The sequence below is a fragment of the Cyprinus carpio genome, chromosome A3 (genome assembly GCF_018340385.1).
Source record: "Cyprinus carpio isolate SPL01 chromosome A3, ASM1834038v1, whole genome shotgun sequence".
Lineage (NCBI taxonomy): Eukaryota > Metazoa > Chordata > Actinopteri > Cypriniformes > Cyprinidae > Cyprinus > Cyprinus carpio.
Window position 1 is genome coordinate 21091241 of NC_056574.1, and position 13794 is coordinate 21105034.

Below are 13794 nucleotides of genomic sequence, written 5' to 3' on the forward strand. Positions count from 1 at the left end.
TGGATCAGCACTGAGATTATCAGGATTCCTTTTAGGCAGTAATAAAAATACGAAAATTTTCCATACCCCATCTACTCTCTCTCCACTCAGGGGTGTCAGACTGTTTATGTTATAAAAATCTGGTGTTGCTGTTTTAAGGATGAATGTAACCCAAGCAATGGCTATTCTTGCGCTCGTACTGAAAAGGCCTGTTTTTTTGGGACAGTATTATTTCTTACACTGGCTCCGAAACCATATTCCAAAGTCATGACTAAAAACTATGCATTGAGCCAATCTAGGAGAAGAACAGTGAAGCTTTAGAGCACCAAATAAAGAAGCATTTATAGAAATCTTGGATACAGACACAATAGTTTTTATCAATCTTTTGCTCTCTCTCTTTTGCTCTCTCTCTCTTTTGCTCTCTCTCTCTCTCTCTCTCTCTCTCTCTCATTCATCCAAGTATTCTGATCACTTTGCATGATGGGCAGATTTAATTTAGACACTTATTCACATATAAACATTTATCAGTGCACATGCATTGAGCAAACCTCAAACCTCATTGGTTTGTGCATCAAACATGCATTGAAGCATTAGTGTTTTGGATGCATAGACTTTTAATGAAGAAACAGAAATCTCCCGGGTTTAACTAAAAGTATCTCCATTTGTGTTTTGAAGTCAAATGAATGTCAAAAGTTTGAGACGACATGTGGGTGAGTAAATTATGATAGATTTTATTTTTGGGTGAACTGCACCTTTACCCAATTCAAAGATTTGCTATTTGTGGTGCTTATGTGTTCTGTTAGTTATCAAGTGCTTCCATTACTAAGCATCTGTTTCTTATTGGTGTTATTGGTCCAAGGTGTCTCCCATCAGATTCCCCATTTGCATATGAAAGATAAATAAGTCTCTCTGGCACAATTGTGATGAGTGAGATTGTAAGAACACAGCCTTACAGCCTAGCTAAGGGGCTTGTTGGATTGCAACACATGCATGCAGCTGGTGGGTGTGTCTGTCCAGATCTGGAGTTCATAAAATGTGCTGCATAAAAATAGACACAGTTAAAATGTCAGCCTTTACACTGTATACAGAAGATGGTGTGGTAAACAGTGTGGAGACCATGAATGGTTGATGTCATCTGACATGGAATTCTTAATTTAGTGCATTGAAAAGCAAGTCTATACTTCAGACACAACATTTTTCTCTATTTTGTGTTTTTGTGAGTATTGTTGTCCTTCTTCAGCCTTAAAGGATTGAACTTTTCTTGGGTATGTGAAATAAGACAAACTCTAAAAGAGACTGAAAACCTTTTCAGGATGTGATCCAGGAAGCCTGCGGCACATTTGGGTTTAATTAGTTTTCCTGCACAGCCCCAGTGTGGATGCTGTGAGCAGAGCCCTGCTAACACAGCCCAGATAAGGAGACGCAGAGAGAGATAAAGCACTTAGTGCTAGACAGAACAGAGTCTTTGTGAAGTGTCTAGAAGTGGGGAAAAAAGAGTGAAAAATGAACTGACCTCTGAGTAGGGTTTTTACAGATATTAGAAAAAATACTCCAGTACTAATTATTTAAAGGGGTATGATAACAATATGCAATATGTTGTGTGATATTAAATGTAAAATATGCATTGATGCATGCGATTCATTGAAAAAACAAAAACATTTACAGAATTTAACATTTATAACTTCTGTAATTTACCTGCAAATCAAATATCGGAGATGTTTTTTTCTTTTCTTTTTTGAAAGAAATTAATACTTGTTTTCAGCAAAGATACACTAAATGATTTAAAAGGGATATTAAAGATCCTGATAACTTAAAGATTTATTTTTCAAATAAATAGTTTAATTTCATAAGTTGCTGTGTGTTGCCTTGATTTAGTACCTATATTCTAATACCAGAGACTGGTGTCATACCTCTGATATTACAACTGTTAGTCCAGGTCGCACTCTTCATGAGTTTGGAAAGAAAGCTTTATTGTTTCTTCTGATATGTGACCTTTAACAGGTTATGAAGAGTGCTTACTCACTCGTTTGTGGTTTAAGTCTGTGTTACTCATGAACAATTTGAGCATTTATTGCTTTAATGGTGACTGCTGGATGACTTGGTTGTGGCCCGTAGGGATGAGAGGGAGTTGAGCTTTCACAATGAACCGATTAGAATGACACATTTACCAGATGACCGTTTGTCTATTTCTGCCATCCTGCTGTATGAATTCACCCTGTGAATGTTTGTGGGAAAAGTTGTGAGGCAAGAGTTTTATCACAAAAGCTTTTTGTCATGGAAAGTTTCATTGGTAACCATTTTGATTGTACAATGTGTGTACAATGATTTATTTTTCAAAAAATCTTTAAAAAGTGGATCAACCTTCTTAAAGGGGTCATGACATGCTTGTTTTTTTTATTACATTCCCTGAGGTGTAATTATAATATTACTAATGTTTTTTGGATGGAAAAACATTCTAAATTGAGTAATTTTTATGACCTTTTTCCACCCTGTTTCTCATCCTCTTGTTTTGTGGGGTGTTTTCCCTTTAAGAGGTCAGTGTAAACGCCCACTTTTATGATTGGATAACATCCACCCTCATTACCTCCATTACTGCTTTAAAAATAGTTTTTACATGAAATACATTACTTCCAGTTTTCTGAGGGGTATTACATAAATGCTTTTTTATTGATGATGAGGACATTAAGTTATAAAACTTGTATTAAGCATATACAAAGGGAAATTTGGTTTCTCATGTCATGACCCCTTTAAAAAATGTATAATAGAAACAGTTTGATATGTTGTGAATATTCTGCTGTGGGAATAGTGCACTGTGAGTTATTCTATAACCTAAAGTGAGGTTATTGCTCTTTTTTTATAGTATGTGTGTTTTTCAGAGAGTTTTCATGTATTACTCAGGGATAGCATGCATTTTTGACCAGTCACTGAGAATTTGGTTGGAAGACCTTCAGTGATCTGAAGTCATTGTGTGTATGTTCTCTTCTCCCTCATCCCTGGGGCTAATGGAAAGTTAAATCCCTGCAGGGACCGACTCTTGTCATGCCAGTTTTCTCTTAAATGAGGTGTGAACTCCGATTAGACCCCAGCCAGTAAGCCAGACCTCTTGAATTAGTTCTGCTGATACAGGACCATCAGCAACCATTTGGAAATGGGGTTTGCATATTGTCTGAGATGTTCTGGCATTAAGAATTATTGTTCATGGTGTAGATTTAGGCTGTCTGGCACTTTTATTACCAGGAGAATCACTAAGCATTGTAATGCTATTATTTTCTTATGTGTGTTTCTGTAACTATCTGCATCTTTTAACACTGTGGATTAGACATGTGCCGGTATTAGATATTGTGATATATCACGGTAATGAATATGTACAATATTGTTATCCTGGGCACTTCTAAATACAGTGAATCATTATATATTACAAATTATTCAGAATTTGGAATGCTTTTTAAAAATACTTTTCCCATCAACTGGTCAAAATGCACAACACCGCTGTATGCTTCTTGAAAGACACGTGTGCACTCTGATGTAAACAAGCAGGCATGAGAAGCACACGGGGGAACACGTGAGAGACCGCTGAATGCAAAAACACACAAAATCCAACACCAAACCTCGAAAAACCACAAAAAATCCACCCCACACCCTAAAAAACACATAAATAAACAATGGTGGACACATTACAAAAAACAATTAAATAATTTTTAAATAGCCATTCAGATTTGTGTATTCGCTATGGTGTAGCGCCAAATACTTAGACTTAATAGGCTATTTATTTTTCAAACTTTTTTTTTTTTTTTTTCATTTTAATCTGGACTACAACATGGCCTAGATATTGTTTGAAAGTGTTTTGATTCTTTAATGTTCATTCACACTTTACATTAGGGCTTCATTATTTAACAATAGTTAATTCATTAGTTAACATAAACTGCCAGTGAAAAATTCTTCTGAACATTCATTCATCTTAGGTATTCCAATATTTAATAACACGTTAAAATCGAAAGTTGCAACTGTGTTATTTAATGAGGTAACACGAACTAAGACTTGTATTTTTTAACAAAGATTAATAACTTCTGTAGCAATTGTAGCTATTGCTCATTGTGAATGTTAATGCATTAACGAAGGTTAACTAATGAGGTCTTATTGTAAAGTGATACCTATGGGTCTTTATAGTTCTTTTCCAATTTAATCTGTGTAAAACTTTTAACTTTATATATTTTTCTGTATTGCTTTATTGTATTTAAATGTTCAGTTATTTTTGTTATAAGAAAAAAGTTATTTAACCTGTTATACTGTATTATGACCACTTTTTTGAAACTAAATATCAACACTGTGATAATACCGTATACTGTGGATTTTGACTTGAAACATTTTTAAACACTTTTTTCACACTCTCAGTAGTCAGTTGAACTAATGTTTTGACGTTTTTCTAAAATGTCATTATCTTTTCCACCAAATTACGCAATGAAATGATGTACTGTGTATGTGGTGGAAATGGCATTTAAAAAAGCAAAAACATTTTTGTTAACTAAATAGCCTAATAAAATAACATAACATAACATACTTAAAAAAAAATTCACTTTTTGGATAATGTGACAAAATTACAGCTATATTGAAAATGATGCAGATGCAAATGCCAAAATAGGCGAAAAATACAGATATTAACAATGATTTTTGTTCTATATCTATCATAGTTTGTCTCAAACATGGTCTTCATTGACAGTGTTGTCTACTTGGCAAACAAGAAATTTGTTTGTTTTAACAAAAATAAACATTTTGGACATAAACGTGGCTGTAGTTGAAGAAACAACCATATTTCCTGGAGGAAACATTACAGAAAAGTTATTTTGCTTTGTTGGGTTTATCAGGAAGTGATCTAAAGGGGAGTTCATATTCTTACACAAGCACACACTCATACACACATTCACACAAGCTTCCTTCCTTGAGTTATCAGCTGTGACTGGTCGACCTTGCTCTATTTCCTTTGGACTCAGCATGATAAACAGTGCAGAACTGTTCCTGGCATTTGCAGGAGCCATTTAAGTTTGCTCACAAACTATGACGATTGTTTCCAAGGAGCTGGGGACAGGAAGAGAGAAGGTGTCACATTTAGGTCATCACTGTCATGCTGCTCTTTGGTGCAGAGGCTGAGATGAATTGAGAAAACAGTTAAACTGATGCAAAAGACCTTCCTGCTTTCTAAGAGTTACTTTTAATGATTCAGACATTGTTCAGACACATTTACCTCCCTTCTTTTTATTCTTTTTTATATATACATAAGAGTGACCGTCACCCTTCAGGAAGTAGTCTGGGTATATTCTTGTGTTTTATAAGACCAAAGCCCTTTAAATGGCATGCTAATAGTGTGAAGGATTTTAAAAATATTAACTATTAAAGAGAGAGTTAAACCTAAAGATATTGTTCACCTAAAAATTAGTATTGTCATCATTTACTCATCCGCATGCCAATCCAAACCTGCATGACTTTCTTTTGTGGAACTGACCTCTAAATCTGCTGACACATCGAAGTAATAGAGACTTGGTTACTGAGGCAGAAACCACTGACTGTGAACCTTTAAGATCTTTTAAATGGGATTTTAATCCAAAAACAAGACCATAATTTGAAGGTCAGTAAGATCCTAATTGAGTTTTGTGGTAACTTTTCTTTGGCACTTGACTTAAAATGACAATTTCTACTAAATTACATTTATTTTTTTGTGGTGGACAGAAACTTGTTTTCTTATGAGAAATACAAAACCTAACAAATTATATTGAAGTATGTCCTTCTAAGCCAGTACATGGCTGTTGGGAAATATACTACCATAATTTTTGTCTTGATGCCGCATCAAAGAACCATCACAAGCCAAAACTCTTGCATAGCTCTGAGGGTTGTGGACAGTATTAACCCTGAAGATTTTGACAGATTTTTCAGTTTCAGACAGGTATTCTGAACATTCTTGTATTTGCCATTGGTCGCCAAACAGATTGTCCTTCCCCAAACTCACACCAGTATGGTCTGTATTAGGGCTGGGCGATATATCTAACGATATGATCATGCGCATCTAGTCAGTAAATCTGGTTCCCTGATTACCGCTAAATCGCCATCACCTGCTTTCAAATGGAGCGGCATTTAATAGACAGAGCCGTAGATCACTGACAAGCTACGCAATATCGCGTTCATTATCGCAGATGTATCGCCTTCGATAATGAACGCGATATTGCATAGCTTGTCAGTGATCTACGGTTCCTGTCTATTAAATGCTGCTCCATTTGAAAGCAGGTGATGGCGATTTAGCGGTAAATCAGGGAACCAGATTTACTGACTAGATGCGCATGATTATATCGTTAGATATATCGCCCAGCCCTAGTCTGTATTCTTAGAGCAATGTTTTGATCCGTGTCGGCCACAACACCTCGAGCACTGCCACACTGAGCACAGGTGTCCCACAAGGCTGTGTGCTCAGCCTGCTTCTCTTCACGCTGCTGACCCATGACTGCACTGCCAAGTTCAAGCTCCAACCACATCATCAAGTTTGCGGATAACACAATGGTGGTAGGTGTCATCAGCAACAGCAATGAAACCGACTATAGACAGGAAGTGGCAAAGCTGGCTGAGTGGTGTCGCACTAACATCCTGTCCCTCAATGTGCGGAAAACAAAAGAAGTTGTGATGGACTTCAGGAGAAACTCCGTTGATCACCCCCCACCATCGACAGCTTGACTGGGGAGAGAGCCAGCAGCACTAAATTCCTGGGGGTGCACATCACAGAGGATTTCACCTGGACCACCAACACAATGTCACTCTCCAAGAAGGCACAACAGCGCCTACACTTTCTCTGCCAGCTGAAAAGAGCAAGTCTCCCCCCACCCATCCTCACCACATTCTACAGAGGAGCCATTGAGAGCATGCTGACCAGCTGCAGAACTGTCTGGTATGGGAACTGTAGTGCAGCAGACCGCAAGACCCTCCAGCGGAGGATTTAAATTAGCAAAGATCATCAGTGTCCCTCTCCTCTCCATCCTGGAAATTTCCTTACATGATGCCCCAGCAAAGCCAACAGTATTGTTAAGGACCCCACCCATCCCTCCCACAGTCTCTTCCAGCTCCTACCATCAGGAAGACTCCGCCAGCTTTTCCCTCAGGCTGTGAGAGCCCTGAACTCAAACCACCCCACCCTCCTCTGAAACCCCACACAAACCCCATACCTCCTGAAACATGGACCATCTCACCTCCTCTACCCCCCAAACACCCCCTCAACCTTACCACATCACAGAAAACTTTTTTTTTTTGTGCAATCCGAAGTGTGCTACACACAGGTGAGTGGGCCTGTACAAACCACCTGTAGTAACACACTCCTCTATGCGCACTAGACACTTTTCACACACACTGCTTTGTGTACATAATCCCACAAAAGACTCAGTAAAATGTGTGTTTACATGCTCATGCACTACAAATCATCTTGCATTGTTCCCCAGCCAGCTGCTTGACTTACGATGTTTCTCTTTGCACATGTACAGTATTCGTATAGTCTGTATTTTTTTTAGTTTATGTATAGGTAAATATTTATATATTGTATATTTATAGTCAAAATCTGTTAGTAGGTTAGTTGTGTATAGGTTTATACTGTTTTACTTCATTGTTGTATGTCTGTATTTATGTAGCACCGTGGTCCTGTGAGGCACGACATTTTGTTCCACTGTATGTCCACACATGTAGCGGAATGACAATAAAGCTCAACTTGAACTTGATAGCACCACAGTGTTTACTTTTTGGGAGATTCAACCTACGAATAGTTTAGTTAAAGCTGTCTCTGCATATAAACTGAGATAGAAAGTACTTTTACATGCATCACCTTTATTTTCAGAAAATTTGTCTATTACAGAACATCATTCGTGTCTTCATTAAGTGCACCGGATGACCAATCAGCTTTTCTAGTGGGGTTGATAGAGTGAGTTCCTGAGAGGAGTGGAATGCTAGGAGTGCTCTTAATTTTACTGTGTTTGGCACATATTTTCTCCTCAGAGAGCCCTGCAAATGTCAGCGATGTGATGATCTAGAAGTTTCCAACCTTTTTTTGTTGTTTCTTTTTTTGTGTGTGTGTGAGAAGCTACCGAAAAACAAAAGAGAGCAAGAAAGGGTGATCTGGAGTTTAGCGCTGCTCATTGATGCAGCGCTTAATGTCATGGTTTGCCAACCAATCATAGTATCTGACCACATGTGTGCTTTCAGGTCTCTGTGTGTCACATTTTCAGTCGCTTTTTTTCTGCAGTTTGGCCAGAAACAAGTAGATATAAAATGAAAAGTTACTTATATGTTCAGATTCTTGCAACATTTGTATTGATCTCATTTCGAGGCTTGACCACATCAGCAAACTTTTCCACTAGTGACACACACACACTGTGTTGGATGTCTGAGTTGGCTTTGCTCAGTAGTTATTACTCAGTCCAGAACTATTCCTGTGAATAGTCCCCATTTGTGATACCTTTTTGCGTGTCTCTGAAAAGGTGCTGGGAATATTTTCCAGCTACATCCGCATCAAATTAATTTAGACCAACTTTAGGCTTAGACTGGATCCAGATATTAAAGAATAAGTGAAGGAAAGAACTACTTGCCTGTGAGACAAAGTCATGTGGTTTCGATGGCTGTTGTGTGTGGTTACATTTCCGCTCAGAAGTATTTCAGGCTGAATTCCTATTAGAGTTGAGCTGTTATCAAAGGACCTCCTGCTTGCTTTCTCTTTTTTTTTTTTCTTGGTAAAAAAAAAAAAAAAAAGTGGCTCTGCAGCTACTTTGAGGGCCAGTAGGAGTCACTGTTCTACATGAGTCTTACCTTTTTCCATCAGGTGAAGATATTAGGCCGTATTACAGTCATGAGAGTTCGACAAACCTGTTTTAGATATCAGCCCTGTTATGTATGATTCACTGTGTTATATGTCCACACTGAACTACTTATGCAAATAGCGTTTTCATTTTACTTCTATTACAATATAAATTTTTTATGATGCTGTGCAATCATTCAGCCTCATTCATTTAAACACGTCTGCTTGTGTTGGGCTAATCGGCTGTGAGCAAAGTGACATATATCTGATGCAATAAAGTAGGGGTGTCGAAAATTAATTGTTTCTTTTATGCATCACGATGCAGACGAGGACGATTCGGTATCGGTTCAGTAATACACCATAACCGATTATAACTATACTGATGCTTTTCTGACGTCATTTGTCGCATATCTCCTTTGTCGCGGTAGCATACATTAGGCGCGTTCGGCTTGAAGCACCACTGGGCAGAATTATCAGTGTATGACATCAAGTACAGCAAGAACGATAAGAAAGCAGACGGATCCTTACACCGTGTCTTCACCGGATGCGACAGTTGTCGTGCCGCAACAGCTAAAGCTGGACGCGACAAAGCGACCGTTGAAAAATCATTCGAAATTTGTGTCAATACGCAGCAGCAGTTTTCTGTCAGTGATTTGTCGCGCCGGGCCGCATACAGTGTAGATTATAATATATTAATTTATGTGTCTAATCATGTCTAAAAATATAATAATTATGTCTACCAAGCTCTGATAATGGAATATAATATTAACAGACTATCCAAATGTTAATAAAACAATAGGCTTTAATGGTTTGGTTCACACAAAAATTAAATTAGTCATAATTTACCCAGGTTGTTCTCAACCTGCATAAAGTTCTTTCTTCTGTTTATCACAGAAGAAGATACTTTGAAGAATGTGTCTCAACTAAACAGCTGATGGTTGTAACTTCCATAGTAAGGTAAAAAACAAAAGAAAAAAGTCATTGGGGACCAGAAACTGTTTGGTTACCCACATTATTTAAAGTATCTTCTTTTATGTTCAACAGAAGAAAGAAATTATTACAGGTTTAGAACAATTTGTGGGTGTGTAAACGATGACAAAATTAAAATTTTTGGGTGAACTGTCCCTTTAAGTCAGACAGTCCACCGTGAACAACTGAAATGCATCTCTATAAACTGCGCGTTCATAATTAGTTACTGGACAGACACATTGATAACTTTCCCTTTCAGCGCTACATCTGGAGAGTCTTGTGTTCAGAGGGCAGATGTGAGCTCCTAGATGTTTTAAACCACGCAGGTTTGTTTAACACATGCTGCGCTTGTGTGAAAGGGCTTTAACGGCACGCGTTCTGGAGAGGCTGTCACTATGGAAACAAAGATGCCAAAATCATGCGCAAATTAACTTCTCTAATAGCCTAATGTTACTTCTTATTAGAGGTCAACTGATGTATCGGTTTTGCTGATTAATCGGCACCGATAGTTGATTGCAGGAACAATCGGTTTTCTGGGTTGTGTCCGTTGCTGGAGTGGCTGAGAAGGGTCTGTTTTCATTGTACAGTGCGAGAGCGGCCTCTAGTGGTTAAAATCACTGACAGCACATGCTATTTGTTTAGACACCTGATGCTGCACACTGAACAGAGCGAGAAGTTTCAGACTCGGATTTAAATGCAGCTGACAGAAAATCCCACGGCACCACAGAGCGCCATTCACATAGTTTTCCATTAAATTGTTATATTCACCCCAAATCATTGTTAATATACATAATGAATTGTATATTGAGCAATTTCATCGAAACGTTTGTCTTTCTGTGGCTCTGATAAAGTCTGTATGCTTCATTTATAGAGCTATAATATAGATCGCTCTTTCCGTTTCCTCCGTTTTTTTTAAACACTGAACTTCAAACTTATCTATGCCTCATTGTTCATTCTTGAAGTAAACTTGTGTCTGTTTGGTGATTAAATAAACCGTTTTAGATCGCTGCTCGGGTTGAATGTGTCCGGAGTGTGTGTGTGATACCGGTGAGTTCCTAGACTAAGCGCTGCTCTTTTATTTTGATTAGATAATCATTAAGTGTTCAAGAATAGAAGCAGTTAAAGTGTGAGAATATACATTGTGCTGGTATAATTGTAATGCTATGGAACTTCGTGTATAGTTTAGGGCTGGGCGATGTATCTTGCATCTTTAAGCACGACTGTTGAAATGAAATGGCAACACTTTAAATTAAGAGTCAATTTGTAACATTAAGATTAATGAAAGCTGTGTAAGTATTGTTCCTTGTTAGAGTGTGGTAATTTCAACATTTACTATTATTATTATTAATATTACTACTAGTAGTATGGTTCAGTACCGTTTTTTTAATTATTTTTTTTAAATAAAGCACTATTTTAGTTTTTGTTTAGTACCCATCTTTAAAAACTATCGGTTAATTAATCGGTATCGGCCCTTGTGGTCCAACCTAGCTATCGGTATTGGCAAAATGCACGGTCGACCTCTACTTCTTATGAAATGTATTTAATTATAATTGCTATTAGTATTATAAACAGTGCAATAAACGGGTTCATATTGTATAGTTATGGGGGTAGTTATGGGCAAATGAAGCCTCGTGAAGCACTGAGGCTTTCGTCTGACTGTTTCGGGAAAAGATTCAAAGCTTTGAGTGTCTCAAACACTGTCCTCCTCAGGCTCTCGGTGCTGCAGAGAACAAAAGAGCTGCTGTGTGAGGCGGAAGCGAGTGGTGGTTTCTCATCTGCATGAAATATGCTGCAGTGCTGGACGCATGGTGACAAACAGGCCTTTGACTGCGTCTGACTCTGTTTTCTCTAACAGCCTCCTCACCATGACTTCACATTCCCAACAGCTCTGGAAAACAGGATGGCAGCTGACCACTGAGGTTTGCTGCTTAATCAGTCTTTCCCATATAAAAGGTAAAAAAAAAAAATGATCGCCTGAATTGTGTGCTCTTTTGTGCAGTTTAGCTTGTTGGTATGTAAATTTTAGATTGTTTATGTAATATTTGGCAGACTGTCATGAAGCTTATCACGATATATTAGAGTTAGTCTCTTTAAGATTTTCTTTGACTTTGTTTTGGCTGTCATGTCCTCTGTGATACTAGGGATATAAAAGTTGAAGTGTGTGTGTTTTTAAAGTTGTAGAAACAACTGTAAGTAAGCCATGGTTAGGTTGATTGTTCTGAAAAAATGGGAAGAATGACTCTGTGGTCAGGTTGTGGTGTACTAAACATTTTTTATAAAACAAAATAATCAGGAAGTATCATGAACAAATATTAATGTATGTCACTTCACAATTTGTTTTGTAATTGTGTCTTTCACCACACAATTACAAAACAAATAGTTGTAATATCTTAGTAAGTTGCAATAATTTCGAAATGTATTTTAACTCTATGAGCGCTTTAAATCATCAAAATTATACTATGGTAAATAATGGCATAGTGTGCAATAATTCTAATCATTTTGACAACCTCATTTATATGTTTCATGAGCAGTGGCAGAAGGGTAGTGTTTGAAAACAAACTCACAAGCTCAGTATGAGTCTATAGAGTCTCTGTCGTCTCACTGTCAGTATCTCTGGCTGTTGGCCCTGACTCTGTGGGGCCGTGGTGTTAAGGGGGTCCTCCACAATTGTGAGTGTGTGATTCGTGCAGCTCTTATGCCTTTACAAACCCCAGGCTTCCTCTTTCTCAACTTGGCCCTTGTGGTTTTGACTGGGGATGATCATGTACAGCTGGCTCCCCTGCACTTGTGTCCGGGTCAGAGTAAGACCCTCTGTGCCAGCTGAACACCCCCCCCCCAAATCCTTTCCACAGCCAGGACCAGATGGACATGCTGGCACAGCTTGTGACAGCCGCTTGTGGCCATATCATGTCTCTTGGCTTCCAGCGGGAATAATGATATCTGTTCTTATCTGTCTGTCTGCAAACCCAATCCCAACAGTGCGAGCCAAGCTGTTGAACAGACAAATTAGTACTGGATCCAAGAATGGGGATAATTGTGCGGTCAGAGGGGTGAGGAGACAGGAGGTTGTAAAGTGATACTGCTGTTGTTTGTTGTGAAGCATGTTGCGTGATCAGTTACCTGATAAAGCTCTTTCTGCAAACGTCATGATAATGTGCATTCTCTCGGTTGCCTGCTGTGATGTGTCAGACTGCACACAAGTCTTTTTCTTCTGTTGGAGAAATCAAAAGTTACTTACTAGGGATGCATCTATATTACAGTTCTAGCCAATTCGATGATGATTATTTGAATTTTACAGCTGATAGCTTTGATAAATGTTTGATACTGAAATTGTAGACTGGTTGTCAAAATAAATGGAAATGAACAACCGCAATAACTAAACATTTTAAATGCTATAATTAGATGTAGACATCACAACCACTGTTATCATTAACCTCTTAGCATTCCTGTAAAATTTGCCTAAAACACCTAAAAAAGGCATACCCAAAGTAAATTGCATGCTGTTCTTAAACCATTTGAAGTAAATGCATGGTTTTGTCTCTTTTGAAATGAAACACTGAGATTTGTTCCTAAACAGAATCACTGCAAGTCTTACTGGTATTGAGTAACAGAACTTTGAATACACTGAAAAAGAAAAAAAAAAAAAACATTCAGCCTACATTTTTTTTTTTTGTAACCAGATGCCTGCAGATGACTAGCAGGGAGTTATTAGCTGGAAAACACAAGGGATCACAGCATGAAGACACTGATTGTACCTGCTGTGTTGATTGTTTATCTTAAGATGGTTTGCATCATTCGAATCACAAGAATATCAGCTTTTCAAAGATATGTGACATGTTTAGTTTATTTTTATTTTATTTTTTTAGTTGTTGTACGTCACAAAGTTAACCCTCAAAAACATGCAGTGTCCTCGGACAGTACAGTGGAACACTAACAGGTTAACTAAAACTATCAAACATTTTTTTTTCTTTTTTGGTATTTTAAATAAAGCTGAAATAGAATAAAAATGCTTGGCAACTAAATTAAGTTTGAAG

The 13794-nt window shown here is 37.8% G+C and overlaps 1 protein-coding gene across 1 annotated transcript in view; it reads left to right on the top strand.

Moving 5' to 3' along the window:
* LOC109048039 (septin-9-like) overlaps window positions 1-13794 on the top strand; it is a 71826-nt gene that overhangs the window by 34548 nt on the left and 23484 nt on the right. The window contains exons 4-5 of the mRNA XM_042732942.1: window positions 11616-11679; window positions 12369-12561. Of these exons, the coding sequence (XP_042588876.1) occupies window positions 11616-11679; window positions 12369-12561 (257 nt within the window). The remainder of the gene's footprint in view (window positions 1-11615; window positions 11680-12368; window positions 12562-13794) is intronic.